General features: G+C 30.4%; 1 protein-coding gene across 7 annotated transcripts; it reads right to left on the reverse strand.

The window, feature by feature from the left end:
- Positions 1–5,098: 5,098 nt before the first annotated feature.
- On the reverse strand, positions 5,099–22,298 carry LOC143250582 (protein YIPF4-like). 7 transcript variants are annotated; one of them, XM_076501370.1, is made up of 7 exons: positions 22,069–22,298; positions 16,218–16,541; positions 15,179–15,341; positions 12,322–12,493; positions 11,540–11,617; positions 10,088–10,201; positions 5,099–9,668 (listed from the first exon to the last, which is right to left on the reverse strand). In XM_076501370.1, exons 2-7 carry the CDS (start codon positions 16,468–16,470, stop codon positions 9,531–9,533), a joined length of 918 nt encoding a protein of 305 aa, XP_076357485.1. In that variant the 5' UTR covers positions 16,471–16,541; positions 22,069–22,298; the 3' UTR covers positions 5,099–9,530. The 7 variants fall into 7 exon arrangements, with proteins under 7 accessions (XP_076357485.1, XP_076357502.1, XP_076357511.1 ...); XM_076501387.1 differs by having other exon boundaries at positions 22,003–22,268; XM_076501396.1 differs by lacking the exon at positions 22,069–22,298 and adding an exon at positions 21,902–21,965.
- Between the last annotated feature and the right edge of the window lie 634 nt (positions 22,299–22,932).

Genomic DNA, 22,932 nt, shown 5'->3' on the forward strand with positions numbered 1-22,932 from the left:
CTTAAGACCTGTGCTCTTTTATATTTACATCAGTGACATGGATGAAGGAATGGTCAGTAAGTTACTGAAATTTACGGATGTTATTAAAGACTGGCGTTGCTAGCTGTGAAGAGAATACTGTTGAGTTGAAAAATGATTTAAATCATATGAGTTGCGCAAATAAAGGCAAATGGAATTTGGTTATATTAAATGCAAAATAATTCATGTGTGTTTTCATAATTTGAAATATAAGTATACTTTGGTTGGTAATACTCTTAAAAGCATCATGAAAAAATTATCCTGATGTGACAGTTGGTCAATCTTTTAAGCCATCTCAACAATATGATGTAGGTCTTGAAAAAAAGAAGAGTTAGATGAGATATTATTGAGGTGTCTGTGATTGTTAAGGAAATTGACAGTGTTAATGCATCATCTTTTCCCGTACTGTCATATTAAAGAAGTGAGAATTGCACAACCAGAAGGCACGAATATATAAAGTTTGGCAGGGTAGGAGTCATCTTCAGCTGAGACAGTTTTATCTTACTAACAGGGTGGTTGGTCTCTGGAATGGGTTGCCTTCGAATGCTGTGGAAGCAGTAAATCTAAGTGAGTTAAAGAAAAAGCTTGTTAAATGCATGAATGATAAAGGTTGGCTTTGAAGTTTTTAAATAGTTTTAGTTTAGTTTAGAGGGTGAGACAGCCTAGATGGACTAATAGGTCACTTCCTACATACTATGTTGTTTTGGACTTTTTTTTTCATATAATATTATCATTACTGATACATAAATTGGTACAAATATTGTTTCCAAAGGATAATTAATCGATTAAGGTTAGATGAAAGTATGTCAAAAGTGAAAGCCACACTGAAGATTAGCAACATAACTCGAATAGTTTTAATCTGAGGTAGATCAAGTTTGGTTCATAGGCTGAGTTTTCTCCAAGGAACAATTGGTTAACTTTAGGTAATTTCAGGTTAAATTTCAACATCACGATGTAGGCTATCCACGTATCCTGATAGGCTATCATCTGAATCTGAATGTAATTCAATATTCAAGGTCATATAATGTCAATCGCATAACTCAATTGGTTTATATATCAAATAGTATACATTCTTAATTTTATCAAATACGGTACCATATTTAGAGTTTTAGTAAATATAGGTCAAAGTTCAAGGTCATACTGAAGGTAAACCACATAACACAAGAAGTTTTCGTTTTAGTTCAATCAAATTTTGCGCTAAAGCTGCACATTCCCGATAATTAATTGCTTAACTTTTCATAAATATATTGGTCATAATTCAAGGCCAGTCACATAACTCCAAGTTTGAATTTAGATCAAAATCAAGTCGACTCTGAAGGCCAACCACTTGCACGAAAAAAAGAATTCATCTGATTTTAATCATATTTGAATAATTATTGTTAAGTGTCTATAAAGGACTAACTAATAACTTGGGTTAGTGTAGGTCAAATTCTAAAGTTAACCACATATCCTAAAAAGTTTTTTATTTACGTTTAAACGAAGCTTATATTTAAAACTAACCAATTTACTCAAAAAGATGTCATCTCAGTTTAATCAGATTTTGTACGAAAGATGAATATAGCCCAGAGGATTTGTTTATCTTTTAGTTTGGTTTGTTTTGAATTTCGCGCAAAGCTACTCGAGGGCTATCTGCGCTAGCCGTTCCTAATTTAGCAGTTTAAGGCTAGAGGGAAGTCACCTAGTCATCTCCACCCACTGCCAACTCTTGGGCTACCAACGCATAGTGGGATTGACCGTCACATCATAACGCCCCCATGGCTGAAAGGGGCGAGCATATTTGGTGTGACAGGGATTCGAACCCGCGTCCTTCAGATTACAATCGAGTGCCTTAACCACCTGGCCATGTGGGGCCTTACCTTTCACTGAACGTAGCTTAAATTTCAAGGTCACACTGAATGCCAAACACTCAAGTTGAAAAGTTTTTTTTCTAAATTTTAAAGTAGGTTGAAGTCTAAGGCCACATTAAATTTAACAACATAATTCAAAAAGTTTGCCCCAGGTTTGAATGTCAATCAAATTTAAAATTGGTTCTCAAGGTCAACCAATTAAATAAAAATGTTTTCATGTAATTTTGATCAAATTTGTAACATTGTTGAGTCTCCTTAAAGGACCAATTGATTAATATGAATAATATAGATCCTCAACAAAACTATAAAAGTACTCATGAGTTTGAAGGTAAGTCAGAATTAACGCTCACACAGAACGTCAAACATAAAACTCAAATTTTTATTGCAGTAGGAAAGTGATTCAAAGTTCAAAGTGACACTCTAAGTTAATCAAATAACTCAAAAGTTTTCATCTGGTTTAGATCAAATTTTGTGAAATTTGGTGTGCCTCAAGAAAAAATAATTTACTTTTAGTGAATGTAGCTCAAAGATCTGAGTCAGTCATGTTGTCAACCACGAACTTAAAACATTTATAAGTCAAATATTTTTCCTATTAATTATATTTCATTCATTTGTTGAGTGCTTTCAAAGAACTAATCGATTAACTTTTCATGAATGTATGTCAAATTTGAAGTTCACAATGAAATGTTAAAAATATTCAACAAAGTTTGAATGTATATCAAAATTTAAGGTCAAACCGAAAATTAAACACTTATTCTGAAATGCTTTTTGAAGGTAAGTCAGAATTTATTGTCATATTGAAAGTTAACCACAAATAGCAAAAGTTTTACTTGAGGTTATTTGCATCTCACATTGTAAGTTAATTACTGAACTCAAAATTTTTTATCAACTTTGATTTTAAAGTTGAGTATCCCCCAAGGAGCAGTTGCTCAACTTTTGGTGGATGTAAGACAATAAGATCAGACTGTGGGTCGACCAAGCAACTTGCAAAGCTTTTATTTGATTTTGATCAAATTTTGTTCAATTGTTGAATGTACCTTAAGGACCAACTAACTTACTTTTAGTAAATGGAGACCAAAGGTCCAGTCTCATTTCTTTGACTAAAGACATTTCTGTAAAATGTTTTTATTTGGTTTCAAACTTCAAAGTGAAGCCAAAAGTAAACCCTATGACTCCAACAATTTTTAATATAGTTTGAGTACAGGTATAAAAGTTCAAGTTCACTCTGAACGTCAACCACTTAAATCAAAAATGTTTTTTTTTCTTAAAGAACCAAATGATAATGTTTGGTTTAATGCAGGTCAGGGTTAAAGATCAATTACATAAATGAAAGTTTTCATCCAATTTTGATCAAATTACATACAATTATTGTGTTTCCAAGTGCTAGTTGATTTATGTTGATTGTAACAAGTCAAAGTCTTCTTGGTTTTAATGTAGATCATAAATGAAGTTTACTCTTAAGGTCAACCCAACAGATTTCAAAATTTGGAGTTGATGTAGAAAAAAATGAAATAGGTATTGCAGGTTCTAATGTTTTACTTCTCTCTTTATTTAGTGACATTGAGTGTATTCTAAATTATGCAGACAGTATTAAACATACAATAACATCTATCCAAGAACAAATTGAATGATGTGTAGGTTAGTGGTGAAAGATACAGACTTCTCCATTCAAAAATTTAAACCTGCCATAGTTCAACCAAGGTGTAATTTCTCTGGTTCAATGTGACACTCAGAAGAACTCTATACTATCCTATTACTGCCCATTTCACAAAATAAGTGGGCACTGTATACATCTAGCACAAGTAATGAGGTTCAGAAAAAGGAACACAGATTCAAAGAACAGCTTCATACCTGAAAAGGTTAAGATGCTGCTTGACAGTTTCAGTGGATCTGAAAATGACTAACAGTGGACTTACTGTGAACATGTGAAATATTACAATTTTACGAGTGGGTTAATGACAAGACTGAAAGTATTTTCTAATCATTTTGGGGGTTTTCAACATTGGAAATGGCAAACTTAATATATGTAAATAAAAAATTTTATAAAAGGTTTGCTAAATTATTTAATAATATGCTTGACAACAAATTAGTGGTTAAACATAACAATGGTACAATTCAAAGTTGTAAGTGGGTCTTTGGGAATATATTAAAGTCCAAATGTGAAGGACATGGTCAAAAGTCTCAAACTCACCCTGAAACATATCACAACAGGTTTCACATAAAACTGACTTTATAATGGTTTAACATACTCTAAACAATTCTCTATCAAAGCATGTGATTTATCAAAATGTTAAAAGTTATGTACACAAAAAAATGCAAATTTTGTTATAAATTAAATTTTCTAACATGCTAAAGGTATATCAATTTTTTGTAGTGTTACAATTAATATGAAGCCAAATTAAAGCTATTTCCAAAATATTGTTTTATCAATAGTAATATGTATGCAATACCTTCTTGAAATACATTTTCAGAACTTGTTCCAAATAAACAGGTATTAGGAAAAACTGAATATTTATCTTTAACGTGAACTACCTTAAAACAATAATAATATTTTTTTTTCTTGTTATTCACTCAGTTATAACAATATAAATGAAAGACATGTACAGCTTTATTTCAATCTTTTAACTGTGAGTTTGGTATTATTATCAGTGCATCTAAAACACACAGTCTTTGTGGACCAGATAAATTCTTGCCTTGACATGTCTGTACAAAATTTGTAAGATTCGTGCAAATTGCATTCATAAAATTACTTGTAGCATTCCATTTGTTATTGTTCTCTTTTCACATTAATAGAATGGCAAAAAATTATTATTGATAAATGCATTTCATTTGCTTGATTTAAGTGAAACTACTAAATGTTACTCATATGTTTGTAGTTGTCTTTCTTTCTTTGAAATGAAAATGTAGTTCCTCCTTGAAAAATCCTGGTTTGGCATGTGTTGATCATTTTTTATATCCTGAACAAAATTTGTAAAGAATATACAAAGTGTTTCTTCAATTAAACATAAGGTTAATTTGATTTAATTTATATGCTGTGTTACATACTCAAATAGGTTAACTAATAATTCCTCACAAGTCAATTAAAAACTGTGTGAGCATTGATGTACATTTCATGAAAACTTTCATGGAATCTTTTATCTTTTTGTACAACAGTAAAAAATATTATGCATATGCATTAAAATATCTTGATAATGTAAAGTACAAAGGAATAAGTAATGGATTAGCAACCTAAGTGGTTTCAGATTTGATCTTTAATCTTTTTTTATATATTCAAACTACATACACTTGGATGATCATGTTTATCTACTAACTCAATTTACACTAGGATATTCTCACATTTTAATATCTGTTTACAATTTATATAATCGTCTTTCACTTTCATTTATTTTAGTTTATTATTTATGAAAACAATCAAATACATGTTATCAAGCCTAGTATTTCACATTTTTAAACTCTATTCAGCTGCCATGATAAAAGACCAATTGTGATTTGTCTAAATTTGTTATATTCAAAATTATAGACCTGATTATGTATCAATAAATAAAAAAAATATTTAGTTCACCCTGGAAATTACTTTTAAATCAAATTCTTGAAGTTTCATTAACTACCTAGAAATAATTAAATATTCTTATAATATCATACTTGTACATTTTTTAAATCTGTATTTATCACTAGTCTTAAAACAATTGAATTGATTGAGCAATTTCTATTATGCAAGACTAGTTTTAATATGGTTTAAGTAAGCAAGTACTAATGTAATTGTTATGTTCATTTTACATACTTCTTAATCAAGAACTATAACCCTGGATACAAATTAAAATTTTCATTCAATACTCAAAACTGAGATATAAATTTAAATATACTTCAAATTGAAAAAACAACAACATAAATATACATTGCAATTTGTTCACAATCTGTGACATTATATTAAAATTCCTGAAAAATAAATCTATGTCAATCATAGCCAATACTTATACACATAAATAATTAAATTATAAAAATGTTTTTAAGAAAGTTATAATTTTCCTACACTGAAAATGTATTTTACATAGGTACTTCCCTCCATGGATAATATTAGTTTTTCTTGTTCCTTGCTGCTCGTATATGTAAATTTTATATTTATACATATCACAAGCTTTCTACTCCCTCCCTCCTATTGATGCATCACCCTTCCACTATTAGAAGCATAGTACATTCATGTGATGCACAGCTCTCTCTATGCACCTCTACCAAACTATCCTTTCAAAACTTGGTAAAAAACAGAAGCACTAGATGCATGTGGGAAAGAAAGACAGAAAATGTATAAGAAAATTATAACTTCTAATATGGTACTTCACTACACGATGGACCAGTGAAAGGGAAGAACAGACATACCCCCAAAAAGTGTTCAAATGAGAAAATCAGATTAGAAGATCTGAAGAGAAAACTGCACCACTAATGAGCCAGGTATACTCTTTGCCCATGAGCAAAATGTGCAAGATATATGTGGATGGAAAATTAGAGAAGGATATCTGAGTGGGAGAGAATGTGGTAGGAAAGTGATCCTAACCACAGATTAATATTGTAACTCAATCCCACAGTGTTAAAGGGAGTAAACAAAAATATGCCCCTGGGTGTAGAGTGGTTAGGGTGCAGCAGACTGTACTTGATAATTCAGTTGCATCTAAAATCTCCTCGTGGTCTCCCAACATCTGCACGAGGCTAAGATGAAGATCATACCATCTTCACCTCAAAACTGAGAACCGAGGAATTGAGAACCATTCTGATTTCTGGGTACAATACAAGGATTAGCTCTGACCTTTTGATCCAAAAACTTGGCAACCAGTATGAAACAAATCAACCCTCACAACCATGAAACAGTCCAGTGCCATTCAATTGGCAGTAACATCCCCATAAGAGGAAAGAGCAAAAAACTGCAAAGGACACAACTAGAACAATCTCCATACCATCTCCATGATCCACAACAGACAGAGGTAATGAATTGGTTCATTCCCAATCCAAAACTGCCTGTGGGTTACCAATATCCATGTGAGGGTAGGATGTGGATTCCCAACCAAGAAGGTTTAAAACATTCTGATGTTATCTACATCTGCAGAACACCACAGCCCTACTCTGCACTAAAGGTAAATGTAACCCATTCAGAAAAGTGTTTCCATAACCAACCATCCCAAACAGCTTGAAAATGATAAGGATTCCCATATTCCACTGGACAAAAGGAGGGTGAGAATGCATTGGAGAGGCCAGAGAAATGTCATCACCTCAAACAGTGTAATAGTGATCATGAAAGTATTTTGAAATGCAGACCATACTGATTTATTCAATCAAGACATGGCAGGGATAGATATCTATCTCCTTCTGCTTCACCCATGAAGTCCATGGATGGTATGGTCCAAAACAGGTAAATTTATAAAACAAAAGATGAGTGGTTATTCACTTATAAATGATTTTACAATCTTGTGAAACACTTCATCTCAATGGTGAGCACTGTGAAGCCATGGAAGATAAAGTGCAAGTCAACATCACTGTATATTGCAATTTAGAGTTAAAGAATACCTGTTCAGGCACCACTCACCACAGAGCAAGATCCCTGTAAGAACTGTATGAAGGATGAGGCCTTGAAATAAAATAAAGAAGTGAGATAGACTTACCCAGTCTCAGAGTAACACCAAAGTTTGAAGAACAGCCACAGGTGGATAGCAAAAACCAAGGAAACTTAAACTGTGATATGATGTAAATAATGGGAGAAGATTCTGTTAAGAAGCAAGGGAAAAGGTAAAGTGCTGGATTTGACAAAAAGTTACTCTGTGAAGAAATTCCAGTGGGAAAGGAACAAGGAGGAATAAGCCAACTATATCAAGAAATAAACCAAACTAGCAAAGGTAGAAGAAGATATATCTCCAAAGAAATCACTTGATTCCAATGAGGGCTAGCAGAAGACTTGTGGCATATGTAAAGAAAACGTTTACATATTGGGGACAACAATGAACAAAAACAGCTAATCTTATGACAGGAGGGAAGTACCATATTGGATGTACCTTTTACTTACTTAGCAAAGTGTACCCAAACTTGTAAACCTTTTTTCACTAATTAAATTTTGGACATCAACTATAAATATTCAGTAACATGTTAAGTCATCCCTCCTACTGTAATAATAAAGCACTAAACTTTACTGACACACTGTTATAGTCAGAATAATATAATAATTTATAATTTTCTACAAGAACAATATTAGTAACTGTGCAAAACTCAGTTGTAATCATTTTTAGTGGGTATGTGACAGTAATGATACAGATATTTCATTGTATTTTCTTGTATTTAATCAGACTTTCACTACATAATAAAATTCTCTTTTCAACAATTCAACAAATTTTCTTTATTAATTTAGGTACAAGTGATATTCTCACACATATCAGACCTAACCTGCTGATTGGCTCTGCCTAACTCTTAGTTTTTTTCCTTTTGTGATCAGTCTAAGACCAAACTGTACATGAACCTGCTAGACCCTACAAGAGGGTCCAAAAGTACTCTATACTTGCTTAAAAACACCTCACATTAAAATCTTTCAAAATTTAAAAACATTTCTCTTTATTATTCTTTTATTTCAAAAACACACAATCACTTAATTAAGAAACTTTAAGTTTCAAAGCATCTATAAAAAAACAGAGATTCCAATAATATATTTGCATTTGAACTATCATATGAAGGACAACTTCCATCAGTGAATGTTTAACAAATTATACACGTGTAACTTGTAATTATCTCTTCATATGATGTTTTCGATTTATATTTGGAAACAGATTCTTATGTTAATGTATTGAGAATCCTATATGTTTGAGCAGATTCATCAAATTACAATTGTAAAATCAAATAATATAAATAACTACTCTGAACAAATCTCATTTTATAAGTGAATGAATAAATTAGTTTATACTACTGATTTTACATTGTAAAAATGAAATTTCTACCTCTTTAATTACAAACGTTTTTCAAGAACTTCAGTAGTCCTTTTTTATAAGCTTCAACATAGATGTCTATAAAGTTATAGCTATTTGCTTTTGGATATGGGATTAGTTCATACATGGTTCAAATAAAAAACAAACTAAAATTATATTAATTGTACCTATATCAAAATTATAAGAAATGTTCACAGTCTTAATTCATTATTCTAGTTTGAAATCAACAATATCTGATCTCATTACAGTATGCATAAAAACACATGTATGAAATGAAAGACATCATCAACTCTACCACTTTTTTTACAGAGCATGAAGCTGAAACAATAAAACAGACTTTACATAGCATGATAAAGTGACACAAAAGGCTATGTGCAAACACAGATTCTTCAGTAAATGTTAGATATTAGTAAGCAAATTAAAAAAAAAGGTGCAACTACAAAATACTGATGTTTTATGGGTAAATTTCATTATTGGTTAACAACAGACAACTGGTACCCAACTTTGTTCAACAAAATATATCAGAATATAAATTTCACTGTCTTGAAAATGAAAAGCATACATAAATTAAAAATTCCTTATGCAACTTGTTAGTAAGTCTTTAAATAAAAACTTCTAGTTTGAAGATTGACTTGCAGTTTAACTTAGGAGTTTCTGACTTTAATGCCACACTTCAAACATTTTTCTGCATATCAGGATTCAGAAACAAGCATCACACTCCAGAGTAGACAGAAAAGAAATACACGTAGAGAAGAAATATTGGATACAATAAAAGTGGTCTTTTGTTCTGTAGTTCATGCACACATAAAAGAGAACCTGCACTATAGGTGGCCCACACTACTCCCATAAACTGAAAAAAAAACACATATATACATAATTATGTTTGGTGTAATACAAAGAATTACTACCTAACAATACAAACTTAGTGCTCAGTGTTTAAACTTAACAACAATTAAAAAAAACATTTTTTATAAATTAAGAATCTTTATTTGTAATTCACAAAAAATACAAATTAACAGAATTGTTACTCAAAAATTCGGGCACGCTTCAGTTGAATTCATTTTAAGGTATATATTATAAAAAGTCATTATTGAGATAACAGAGATATTTTATATTTTCATGGATTCTTTTTAATTTTACTCCTTCTATGCAATACTGGTTTATTTTGAGATATTTTATGGACTACAACTGTTCTGTAGAATTATGAAACTTTTCTTATGAATAAAGTAAAACTAAGACATATATTTTGACTACATTTATTTGACTTACCTTTACCCAAAGACTAATGTAAGGAAATGGATTTAACAGTGGAAGAGTAGTAGCTGTAATGATTAAAGGCAATACTGAATAACCAATGACTCCAAGGCACTGAGAATAATTCACCTAAAAAATGAGGGAAAGGAAAAATGTACCTGATTTATATTCCATACAAAGACTTGGACTATGATTTCAAAGAAAGAACCACATTGAGTTTTTAAACACAAGCAATCAAAAAAATAATCTGGCTCTAAGTGTATTTATCATCAACATGTGAGTTAGCAGAAGATGTGAATTCAGAAAATACAAGAATATAAATGTTTGTACACTTTTTCAATTTACAATTTTAATGCATATTTAAATGCATTCTCTTTTCTTCTTTGTTTATCTATAAAACTAAATACTGAGGAGGGACATAAGAGTTGGAAACATTGTTTATGAATTACTAACTACATCAAATAGCCTATTTGTATACAAATTCTGAAACATAATAATAAATACATCTACAAAAATGTATGTGGTAATAAAAATATCTTTGACATTAATAAAAGTCAAGCAACGAAACATGCATTCAAACTATTAGAATGGTATAAGTATTTTAGATCTAAATTTTGAATGTGTGTGTGAATGGGTAACTTCTGTTGACTGCTTCTAAACTAGCACAGTCTAATACAATCACCCTTATTTTGCATAATTGCTAAATACACTGTACATTTTTGGTACACCTATTGCTAATATTAAGTTATACAATAAATACTTATCCTGAAAAATAATATTATGAAAAATACTGTTTCTAACAAAATAAATACTGAATTAAAAACACTAAGATCACAAGCATTATACCACATACATTATTTAGCACTAAATAAACCTTAGCTTCTTACTTGCTGGTGATCTGTAATAAATACACTCCAGCAAGATTCCCATACAATTCTAACCATGTACTTAGCTTAGAAAATCATTCCTAATTAATTCTAAAAACTCACAAGTGAAAGCAAAGAAAAATATGTGATAAGGCAATCTTTTACCCAATACCAGAGTTTAAGATAATTTCCAAATTCTTAAAGCTATGCCTAATTCAGTAACCTTTAAGCTCACTTGTAATACCAAAGAAAACTTTAGTTCAATTAAACTCCAAAAACTCTTAAGATTTTTCCATTGGATTTCAAGCATGTTATCCAAGGCATATTGGATATGCAAAGCTTCAGTCAAATACCTTCTTTTAATTCATATCATAGATAAACATCCTATTAATAGAATATTTATTTTCAAGATGAGCATAAAAATTAAACTGGATGTTACATACTTAAATTATATAAACTTTATATTATGTCTACATTATTATAAATTTATCACAAGCTTTAGTATGTTGTACAAATATGCTTTTTCTTATGATGCTATTCAATAAACCTCCAGGTCACACAACAACTTATTTTTTTTAAATCAACATAAAATTTGTCCTACCTCACCACCCAAAACTCGAGCCAGAAGGAAAACAACAAGTGACCCACACAACCACAATGTCATGATCCATGAAGCTACCTGTTACAGATATATTGTGAAACTTGTAGATTATCACAACGTTAGAAAGACTAAATGTAAATCAATATTATATGTATTCATCAATTACAAAGTTTTCCAATGAAGAAAGTTATTTTGGATTTATTCTAAGCATTGGTAAGTGGTACATTTACTAGAGACTCTGTTCTCATAACTTATAATATTCAAATAGAGACAGTGATGATAATTCATCATATAAATGGAAGAATGGTGAATGTTTATTACATTCTAATTTTTATAATTTTAGTGAAAAAATATTTAATTGAAATAGTTAGCATCAGGTTTTTAATATAATATTCTAAGTTAATATTTTAAAAGTCAACACAATAAATAAAATGTATTTGTCTAAATTATGTTAAACTGTGACCTAAATACCAATCTTTAAATGGTTGCAACTTGTTTCTGAAATACGCTTCCCTCTAACAAATTGTTATACAGAAATGGCTAACCTTATATAAATCCCAGGTGCTTGATTAAACCAATCTTGAAATTACAGTTCATAATATATATATGTACATATATATTATAAGTATTCTGCTGATCAAAGCATGAAAGTTTTCAAGACATGAAATTTGATAATTTGTAAAATTGTGCCAAAATTTTCACTGTTCAATATACAATAAGCATTACTTTTCAAACACCATGTATATACTATTTAGTATTTTGGAAAGTTTGATTTTACTTACGCTTGCTTGTCCATACAAGGAAACAAGAGCAAATAAGAAAACAACAAGCAATGGTCCCCAGAAGTCAGGACTGTCTCGCACTAAGTGTCGTTTGTAGCCAAGAAAAGAAAATGGAAATACTACACATCGTACTTTGTAAAAGATCTCTCTTGGATCAATCTCTAGTTCTTCCCTTCCCATAAAAGAAAGATTGCAATATTTCTTCATCAGTAACTTGTGTTTCTAATCTCATACATGTAAAAATAAAACTTCATTATACGTATATATGGCCTAGTTGTTGTAAAAAAAATACATGATGCTCAAGAAACTTCATCATTGTTCCTTTCTTTTTGAAGGAAAACAGAATGTTACTTTCAGCTAGTAATCACAGGAAATCCTAAGGCCCAATGATAATAGTTATTTAAACAAATTTTATCACAGAAAGTTTCCTAGGTGATTTCTATAAAGATATATTTTTCACTCCATACATATCACACATATACCAAATTATCTCAAATGCTAAGCAAACTGACCATGAGATTTGGCAAGTTTTTGTACTGTTTGTAATTATTTATTTTCAAAAGGTTCTAGCTTAATTAACTTGACTCTTCAATTTCTATAAGAAAATAAACCTATTTTGTTTCAGATTGGCAATTTATAAAATTACAAAATGACATATAACTACAGATCCTGTTTAAAAAATGCATTTGTTTTATTTACGGTTTTTCATTTTATACATCACCCTGCACCTCTTCTATCCACACACAAAGCACAGAGTCAAAGTACTGGGTATAAAATCTCAATTTTGAAGTTTTAGTTATGAGCCACACAGAGCTGAAAATTTCTCATTTAAAAAAGAAAAAGTATATTAGATGAAGTTACCTTAACTTATATAATAGCTCATCTTATGTTAAGATAAATTATTTTAAAATTCTTTCTAATTGACTGTATAGATACTTTTAATAATTAATTTAGTGTAAGTCTAAATTATATCCTCTTTCAGCCTGATGCCCTTACAATTATCAATCATAGTACATAAGTTTTCATTTAACATTCACATGATTTCTCTCTACCAACTGACCAAACTTAAGGCATTTTATGCCTAATTCTTAAAACCCTTAAAGGCTTATTTTTACAGCAAACTGATCACAAAATAATATATTTATTATTATTAAAAAATTGTTCAAATACCCTCTATAAGTTTATTATTTTTCATGCACTTGGATTATAATTGATTTAATATATTATAAGACTGTCAGATATAAAAGACTGTTATTTGTAGGTAGTATTACTAATTAATTTAGTTTGTGTTTATAATTCACCGATGAAAAGGCTGTCAAACATTATGCTTGCAATCCACTGATGCCAAGGCTATAGAGATTTCTAGATAGCCTAAGTAATAGATGTACAAACAGGTGCAACCAGATTAGTGGAAACAGAGTAAATGTAAAGTAATGTGAAATAGAAGTACAGTCAGAGAAAAGTTAAAAAACATAAAGTTAACTATTGTGGGAGTTAATGGCCAAAGGTTGATATATCAGAGTGAGATTACTAGTTTGAAAGAGATAAGGAGAATAATTTCTCTCATCAAAGGGTGTTCTAAGCTAAGTCAACCTGCCTGTGACGACTTGAACAAAAGGCAAACAACTAATGGAAGTATGAGAAGCATATGGTTATTGGAAATATGAAAAGCTGACAATTATTGGAAGTTCGGGAAAAAACTGCAACTCATGCAACATCATAAGTGAATTGTACACAAATACTACTGCGATAAAAAATACATAATTTGCCTTATCAACTGAATTCTAAAGCAACTGAGTTTGCCTAAGTGGACTTCTGCTGAGAAAAAGAAAACTGTATAGTGTTTAAGATACAACTGTGATCTCTATAATGAAAAGATTTTGGTATGTATTTTTAACTTGTTTTGAATATGTATATTATTTTTTTGGAAAAGCAGAATGCATGCTGTTTGTTTATTGTCAAATTTGTTGCCAACAAGTCACAGACACTTACTGTTTCTGACAAAGATCTTCTTTCATGAACATGTAGAAGCATTGCATAGTTAATATTATGAACTGGAGTAACTGGGTACAATTACTGTCTAACTAAATTTCAACAGTGAAATTCTATAATGCTGTACATACACTTTATTACAATTCACAGTATTTTAATATGAGAACTGTTTGCTGACATTGAATGACAAGTCCTCTACTAATGGTCATGATTGGAATTCTCAAGTTGTATCAGCTCTCATCACTCAGGTACAGTATAGCAATGACAGAGATTGTTATAAAAAGAAGCTTTGCATTTCTTTTCAATATTGGAAACAATCTGATAAGACTTATCACACATATTTGACACCTTGCTACTCACTAGACAAAAACGTACAACATCAATCTAGCTGGGTGAATGATAGCTAAGAAAATTTCAAGCTACATTTCTCAACTGATCTTTATTATGGAATTTGGTTTCCTGTATAGAAAAATTTGGTTCATATCAAACTAATACCATTACACACACACAAAATTAGAAGAGATAAGAAGATATATGTATGCATACAACAATTTTAGAAAACAATAAACATTATAATAGTTAAAATGTGATTTAAGTAAAGATACTTCTGGTGATATAATTTTTTTCTATACTAGCATAAGTGACTAAGGTACAGTCTATAAACTAGCTTCACACACACACATATATATATATATATATATAGAAGTAATCTCATACTTAGCACAACAACAATAAAACATGAATTTAACATTAAAATTAAAACAATGAAATATAAAATAGATGATTTAATAGTATTAATTTGGTAGAAAAGAGACTTAGTTAGCAATCTGAAATAAATATTGTTATGATGTGGTAAGAAACTTACAACAAGGGCTTGTCATCATCATCACTAATTTCTTCTTCCAGCAACCAGCTAAGTCCTCTCTGCTCAAGAAATGAAGCTCCTGGCATATTTTTTGTTCGTTTACGTGTTGTAGTAGAACTCTTGAGACCGCTGCTATCAATTGAACCTGATATATTCATCAAATCTATAGTAAATACAGAGAACTTATGAGTGACGAAAGTGCTTCTGTAGAAAACCATATGATCAATGTATGATCAAGGTAGAATGTGCTACTCCACTAATTTCAAAATCAAGTCATGCATTATTTTGTTCAGTTTGTCTCAAGTTTATATTTTTGAAAAATTTAGCTAATGTTTCAAAATCCATTGTTAAGCATTCAAAGACACTGCAGAGTACAATAACATTTAATAATCTTGACAAATCTATCACAACCCAGAATCACACCAACTGTATTTTTACCTCACAGGGTTAAAATTCCTTATGTTTTATCGTTACGTACCTTGGAAGCTGTTCAGCTTAATTGACTAATCTCACAATTCATGAAAATAACTAATCAAAATTAGTGTTTCCAGTTATTACTATTTCAAAGTATTACAATAATTCAAGTCTTATATGAGAATAATTATTTCTTGAATGTAAATTATTAATCAATCTGATAACTAATTCATTAGCAAATTCCATTAATCATCCAGTCCTACAACAAGATAGTTGTCTGGCTTAAGAAGTTTAAGATGAGACAAAAGGATTCGAGTTTTGGATATGCTGGGTTGATGACAAGAAAAACAAACTATGGAAGCAGATATATAAAATTGTTTTCTAACATAATTACTTTCCTGTTAATTATAAGAGCATGAGATAGTCGCTTGGTGATGTGTACTGACTCTGAGTTATTCTAAACTTTTGATGAGTACTTTTATATATATTAATTTGAAAGGTACATTAAATATATTGATACTTTGATAAGTGAAGAAAAAATGGTTTGTTAGACTGTAATGTTATTCTTCGGTATATTATAATAAAAAGTATTTAGTACCTAGAATCATACAAGTCAGCAACATACCTGTTGCACTGGAACTTGGAGAAACAAAGTTGAAATCATCTAAATTTCTAGAAAGGGTAAGTTCCATCACTGTATTTTGTAGGGTTGTCATACCATTTGTACCATCTTCACTGCTGTTATAAGCCTCCATGCCTTCCATTCCAATTTTAACATAACTTGAAGATGTCTGAGAGCTTGAAGAATCAGAACTATTTCCATTTTCTGAACTATGATGAAGGTTTAAGCTATGCAGTATTGGGGTGTTATTACTCATTTTCAACACATCAAATACTGACAAGTTAGAATTTAGATCTTGACCCAGTCACTTGTTCAGAATGACATCATCTGGAAAATTAAATTTTTGACATACATACAGTATTTATATCATAATAGCACACACTATAAATTAACCAGAAATATACAGTATTACTTCAGAAATAATTTACTAACATTTTTAGTAGTTCTTTACATTTTGGGATTTGGGATACCCCGAGTGGATGTTATTTAACTTTGAAAAAACTAATCATAAGTTAGGCTTTCAATGTAAATATGCAAGTGGAAATATTCAATACTGAATAACAGATTGTTTTTCTGGAAACACTGTCTTTTCTGAATGAATGAGTGTAAGAATAAGATGTCTTTAGACCTTTATTACTTAAACATTAATGACATAGCCTAAGGACAACAAAGGATTATTCAGCTCTCCAGAAAAAGTAAAATCTTTAACCTTCCTTTTATTTTTCAGGAAATTACAAATTCCCTTCCCCACCCTTTGAACTCATGTAGAGTGCCTGTTTCCACTAATGACAATGGCAACTCATTCCATTAACCAATCACCCTATTAGAAACATAAAACAGTCTTAGCTGAAACCTGTCTTTTCCAAATCTAAACCTTGTGTTCTCTCCTCATATTGTTTATAGAGTATATCAGAGACTATTATCCTACTGATCCCTCCAAGATGATCATGTGAACTTCAATAAGATCATCTTTACCTTTTTTTCTCAAGAGAAAGTAAGTTAATATTTTCATAATCTTTTCATCCTTAGATCATCCTTGTAAACCCTCTTAATAATATTTTCCAACAAGTCAATATCCTTCCTTAAATAGAGACCAAAACCTACACACATTGTACCCCATGAGAGACCTAGTTTGTTACCTGTACACAAACAACTACCTCCTTTCTCTGTAATCATAATGGTTATAAACACATCACAAAATTCTATTTGCTTTGCTACATGCAACAAAGCACAACCACAATGGCTTTAGTGACTTACCTAACACTACGCCAAAATCATTTTCTTCAGTTGTGCTATTAAGTAGAGTTCTCATCTATATTAAATGTGTAATCCAAATTATAATAACCCAAATGTATTATCTTGAATATATATAATTAAAAGTTAGTTGAAAACTACTTATCCAACTAAACAAATGATCCAAGTCATTCTGTAAAACTCTTAACATCCTCTATGCTGCTAGAAATACCCAAGATTTTAAATTCCATCCACAAACTTTACTTAGACACAAGCTATCAATGTCATTAATATAAATAAGAAAAAAGCACAAGCACTGACCCATGAGATACTAAACTAGAAACAAGGCCAGTTTGACTGGATTTCATTTGTAACAGTTATCCTACAATTCAATTTACTAGTCTTTCCCCAACCAGTCTTAAATAATCATTTGTGTGGTACTTTTCAAAATATTTTTTGAAAGTTCTAAACACATCAAGTCCACACTATTTCCATCATCTAGATAACAAGTAATATCCTTGAACAAACATATAACAGATTAGTCATGATAAGAAGATAATGTTCATTAATAAAGTCCAAATTAATTGATGTTACTAACACAGCAGGCAGTAATGTTGCTGAGGGATATTCTTTCAACTGGATAAACTCAAAGAGAATCTCAGATTAGGGAACATTTTATTATCAATATGTACTATATCATTTATTTAATGTGTGAAAATTAGAAAGGAGTTTTCAACTGGTTTAAGAATGAAAAAAGTAATTTTGTTCTGATAACATACAATTATAAGGGCATGCAAGGTAAAAGAAGGAGAGTCAACAAATTGAGGTCACTGTATGGACTGCTACTATTATCACAAAAATAAGCTCAATATAGCTTTTCAGATTCATGTGTATCTCAAAAATGACTTAACAAAAATAAGACAGAACATGTTAAACCACCATAAAAGCTTAAAACTTTCATGTAAAAGCAGTTTACCTAAAAAACAAATATCTTATACTGCTTGCAAGAAACTAATACACTTTTTCTTTGAAAGGGGATAGGTAATAAATAGATTACTTTAAATGGCCAAATAGTTTTTCTGTTATTCACTTACTTTTCAATTAGTTTTGTGGAATTTCAAAAAAACACATTATTGTACAAGAACTGTCAAGTGTAAAATATGGCTTCTCTAATCCCTCTACAAGGAATTTTTCTATATTTTTAACATATAACATTTAATAGACAACAATGGGCCCCCTAGACTATTCTAGTTGTCCCATTCATTACAGTTCATGGACGTAGATGTAATGCTTCCCATTAAATTCAATTGTCGAATTAGAAAGATGCTAATCACAGTGTTACTGCTATGCCTAAGTTATAGCACCAGAAGTATTGATAGATCTAGTGTATAACTCATGTTCAATGTCTGTTTCATTTACATTGCATGAACTGTTTTATATTCCTGAAACCAAACAAATATTTTAATTTTTATGAAAAATATATTAATATATAAGCATATTACACTCAAGGAAAAGTGTGTTAATTTAGATCTGAAAAAAAAAAAATGAACAGCCAAATATAATATTTAATAATGCAAAAGGCATTTTAATATTACTGTTGTAGGTTGTAGCACTATCCTTTAAGGTTGGGTTCATACTCTAGAAACTTCAAGTCAAGAAATAACCTCTTTTATAATTTCAATTTATAACACTTCAGTGAAGCCTCATTTTTAATATTAACATACTGAAAAATGCAGAGGAGCTACAAATGAAACTTAAATAGACTAGTAGTGCTAGCAGAAAATGGAATAGCCTCAGCTAGGTGGGCCAAACAACCTCCTTCAAATGTAAAATATGAACCATGAGAAGAAATTTATTAAAGTTTTGGACTGTTTTTCTTAAGTGTACACAAATTACAATATTGACTCAGACATTACAGATTACAAATGGTGTGGATAATCTTCATAAAAGTGGTCTGTTTGAGTAGCAGAATGAAGACAAATAAAACATGAATTTAACTATAATTACATGGAAAGATAATTCTGATTTAGTAGCTACTGATAAAAGTTTTTCTTAAATACACTTAGTTTCATTTGCTATGAATTTGTCAAATAACCTGTGCAGGTTTCTTTTCATACTTTAAACTATGGATTATCTAAACTGCTACTGAATGATAAAGAATGTAGTTAATTTGGTATTGATGTATTCACTGAAAAGAATGGCTTTCTGTCACTAATGTTTTTGTGTTTAACTCCTTAAACCCAAGTGTATGGTCCCTGTGTCCTGCTAAAATGCCCAATGTACATATCACATAGTGACAGTTTCTGATAACATTTATGTCTCTTTGACTGAATACTAATTCAAACCATGCTATTATTAAAACACTAAGAAAACTTAAGTTTTACAAGGTATGGTAATTATTAGGAAATCATGAAAATAATTCAGGCAGAACTCAAAATGTAATGAGTTTAAAAGAGTTAATACTTACTGTTGGTTAAACTTTTGAGTTCTGTTATCAAGTTTTAAATGTTCAACCTTCAAGGGTAAATCAATTTAGAAAATGCATAAATCAAATTAAGACTTAAAATAAATATGAATTTCAATCAAAGAAATTTTTGCACATAATGTAAAACTAAAAATCAACTTGGTAATCAGTATAACTAATTAAATATACTTTTCTTATTTTCATGTATAAAAGAGTAGAATGCATTTTTCCACCAGCTAAGTACCCTTTTGGCCATAATGTCTTGAAATATCTTATGAGGTTCAGCTGGTTGATTTATATTGGTTCTAAATTCATATAATAAACTAACCAAATGAAACAATTTCTATAATAAAAGTATAATAATGAAAAATAAAAAAAGAAATGACATTCAATACATTAAATAAATTTAACAACAGTTAATAAAAGCAATAATGAATTATTAACACAGTGTACCTTATTTAGTATACCATCAAGTGCAAGTATAATGTACATTCAACTTTGAAAATGCATACAACCTGAATGTCAAGTCAAAGAAAATATCAGCATTCTTAGTCTTTTTCAAGAAATATTAGAATTAACCCAAATTATGCAAATATTAATCCTTTGGTAATTAAAAGCCTAAGAGGTTAATGCAGATAAAGCACAGGACCAAACAATGTCTTTCTGAGGATTTTCGACATAATTAACAGTCAGATATGCGAGTTTACTTTTGATAAGGTAATAGACAAAGAGCAGGTACTTTTAAAGAAGTGTGATAATTATTGTCCTTCAAATTATACACAAGTTATTCTTACTTCTGTAGAGAAAACTTCTTGTGTGATTTAAAATGAAAAAAAACCTTTGCAGAATGAACTAGTGAAAAATGAATTACTATAAGATAATCAACATGGATTCATTAAAGCAAAATCTTTGCTTACAACTTTTTTGAGAATGTTAACTGATAGCTGGATGATGGAAGAGGTGTAGTCTTGGTAAACTTAGGTTTTGAACATTTTTCTGGTAAGGTATCACAGCTAGGAAAATTACATCAATGAGGCAGAGGAATACTTAACTTAGCTAGATGATAGGATATGTGGTTAAAATAAATTTAAAAAAACTTTAATCAAACTTGACTTTTATTGTTATTGAAGTGCTTCATGGGACAGTGTTAAGACCTTTTCATCTATATTTATGATATTAATATGGGCATAATTAGTAAAGCTTCTAAATGTCACCAAATTTTTTGATATATCTAATTTTATTTTTCTAACAAAATGACTGGTTTATGGAATAATTTACCACAACAGTTCAAAGTACTAAAAAAACCTAAACCCACGTTTGATTTTTTTTTGGGAAAATAATCAAACATGAGTTTTGGTTTTTACTTTTCATTTGGGATGGGTATCATGTACAGGAGCAGTCTCCAAGATTTGGTCCCATGAAGTCGGTATATTAAAAGTAATTGGTTTATTGAATAGATTTTTTCCATTGTCTTTAATACTCATTATAAAATTTTACATATTAGCAATAGCAACTAATTAACACTAATAATAATATCAACTTCATCCACACTTTCATTGCGTTGGGTAAGTTAAACAAGTTAACAATTGTTTCATGAATCTATAAATATATATACTTAGAATTTAAACATTTATGGCTGTTATACTATTACCACGCAAAACAACAAACAAAAACTGTTATCTGCACCAACAATGTATTTTTAAAAAAAAACAAAACCAAAGATATTTTGCCAGTGCCACTAGTAAATTTAAACAAACGAGATAAGCCTAACATTACGTTTAGTACATCTAAAAGTTGTTCAGATCAAACTCAGCGGAGCCCTTTCATGACATTTCCGAAATACCTTTTTAGGCATTATTTTTCAGATTTACAGATTAGAAAGTTAAATTCAGCCTTAATTTACGTGTATAAGGAGCTACTAATTATATTATGGCTTTAATTTTCAAATTTCGCAAATGATTTTTCATTATCACAAAATGCTACAACTTACAAACCAGTTTAAATTTCCTAAGTTTAACAAATACAATCTTACTGCATCTGTTTTTGTAAAATAAAAAGGATAAAAAACCAAAATAAACAAATAACTCATACCATATGAACTCATAAACGATATACAAATACAGTGTGAGACAAAAAATTATACTTATTTTTACGTACAGATGTCACACTCACAGTGAGTCAACCAGTGGGTTAGTGATAAACTTCAAGACTTAAAACTTTAAAATCGATGTTTGATTCCCTGCGGTTAACATAACGCTGCTAACCTATTCTGTAGCTTGAGAGTAATCTATCTACCTATGTTTTATAAACATATCGTGTATGTTCTACCATCTTAAATTAGTATTCGCAAGCAGTGTAACGTATGAAAGGCATCTCATTTGCTAGGTTAACCATAAATATTGAATGCAACAGTAAAATAGCGATGTTCTATGATAGTTATACAAAACTATTTATTCCCTATCCAAAGGGACAGTTTGCTACTGGGTCAAAGTTTGAAACATTTGCCACCGATGCCCCCCAGATTCCGCCACTTATGATATAATATTCTATATATATATCTGGCATGTCGCATATGTAGAGTTTTCACATAATGTGCGCCTGTTTATTTCTCTTTCTATTGACGTCACATTTGTTCTGTACAGGTCTTACATGGCACGTTATGAAAGAATATGGGTGGTATCTCGAAGTTATGGGCAAAATAGAAGCAAGCAATATAGATAAAGCTATCAATTTAGACCAATGGCTCAACATATGCACGGGAATCAAATGTACACTGCAACATCAATGGGGAACTGATGAGCCAAACTTGGACCTGGCAACTAACAAAAACTATAATGAACAGCTTTCATTAATGGGTTCAGTAATCAGCCCAGCTATCTCAGTGGTGGATGGTTCTTGGTATGTGCTTGATAAAAGGGCGAGTAATTGAGTTCTTGACTGACACAGGAGTGACTCTTAGTATATCCTACACTCTGAAGGAAGCCACGGTACTGGCCATTTTCCACAAACTTCATTCTGATA

This window comes from Tachypleus tridentatus, chromosome 1 (assembly GCF_004210375.1).
Source record: "Tachypleus tridentatus isolate NWPU-2018 chromosome 1, ASM421037v1, whole genome shotgun sequence".
Lineage (NCBI taxonomy): Eukaryota > Metazoa > Arthropoda > Merostomata > Xiphosura > Limulidae > Tachypleus > Tachypleus tridentatus.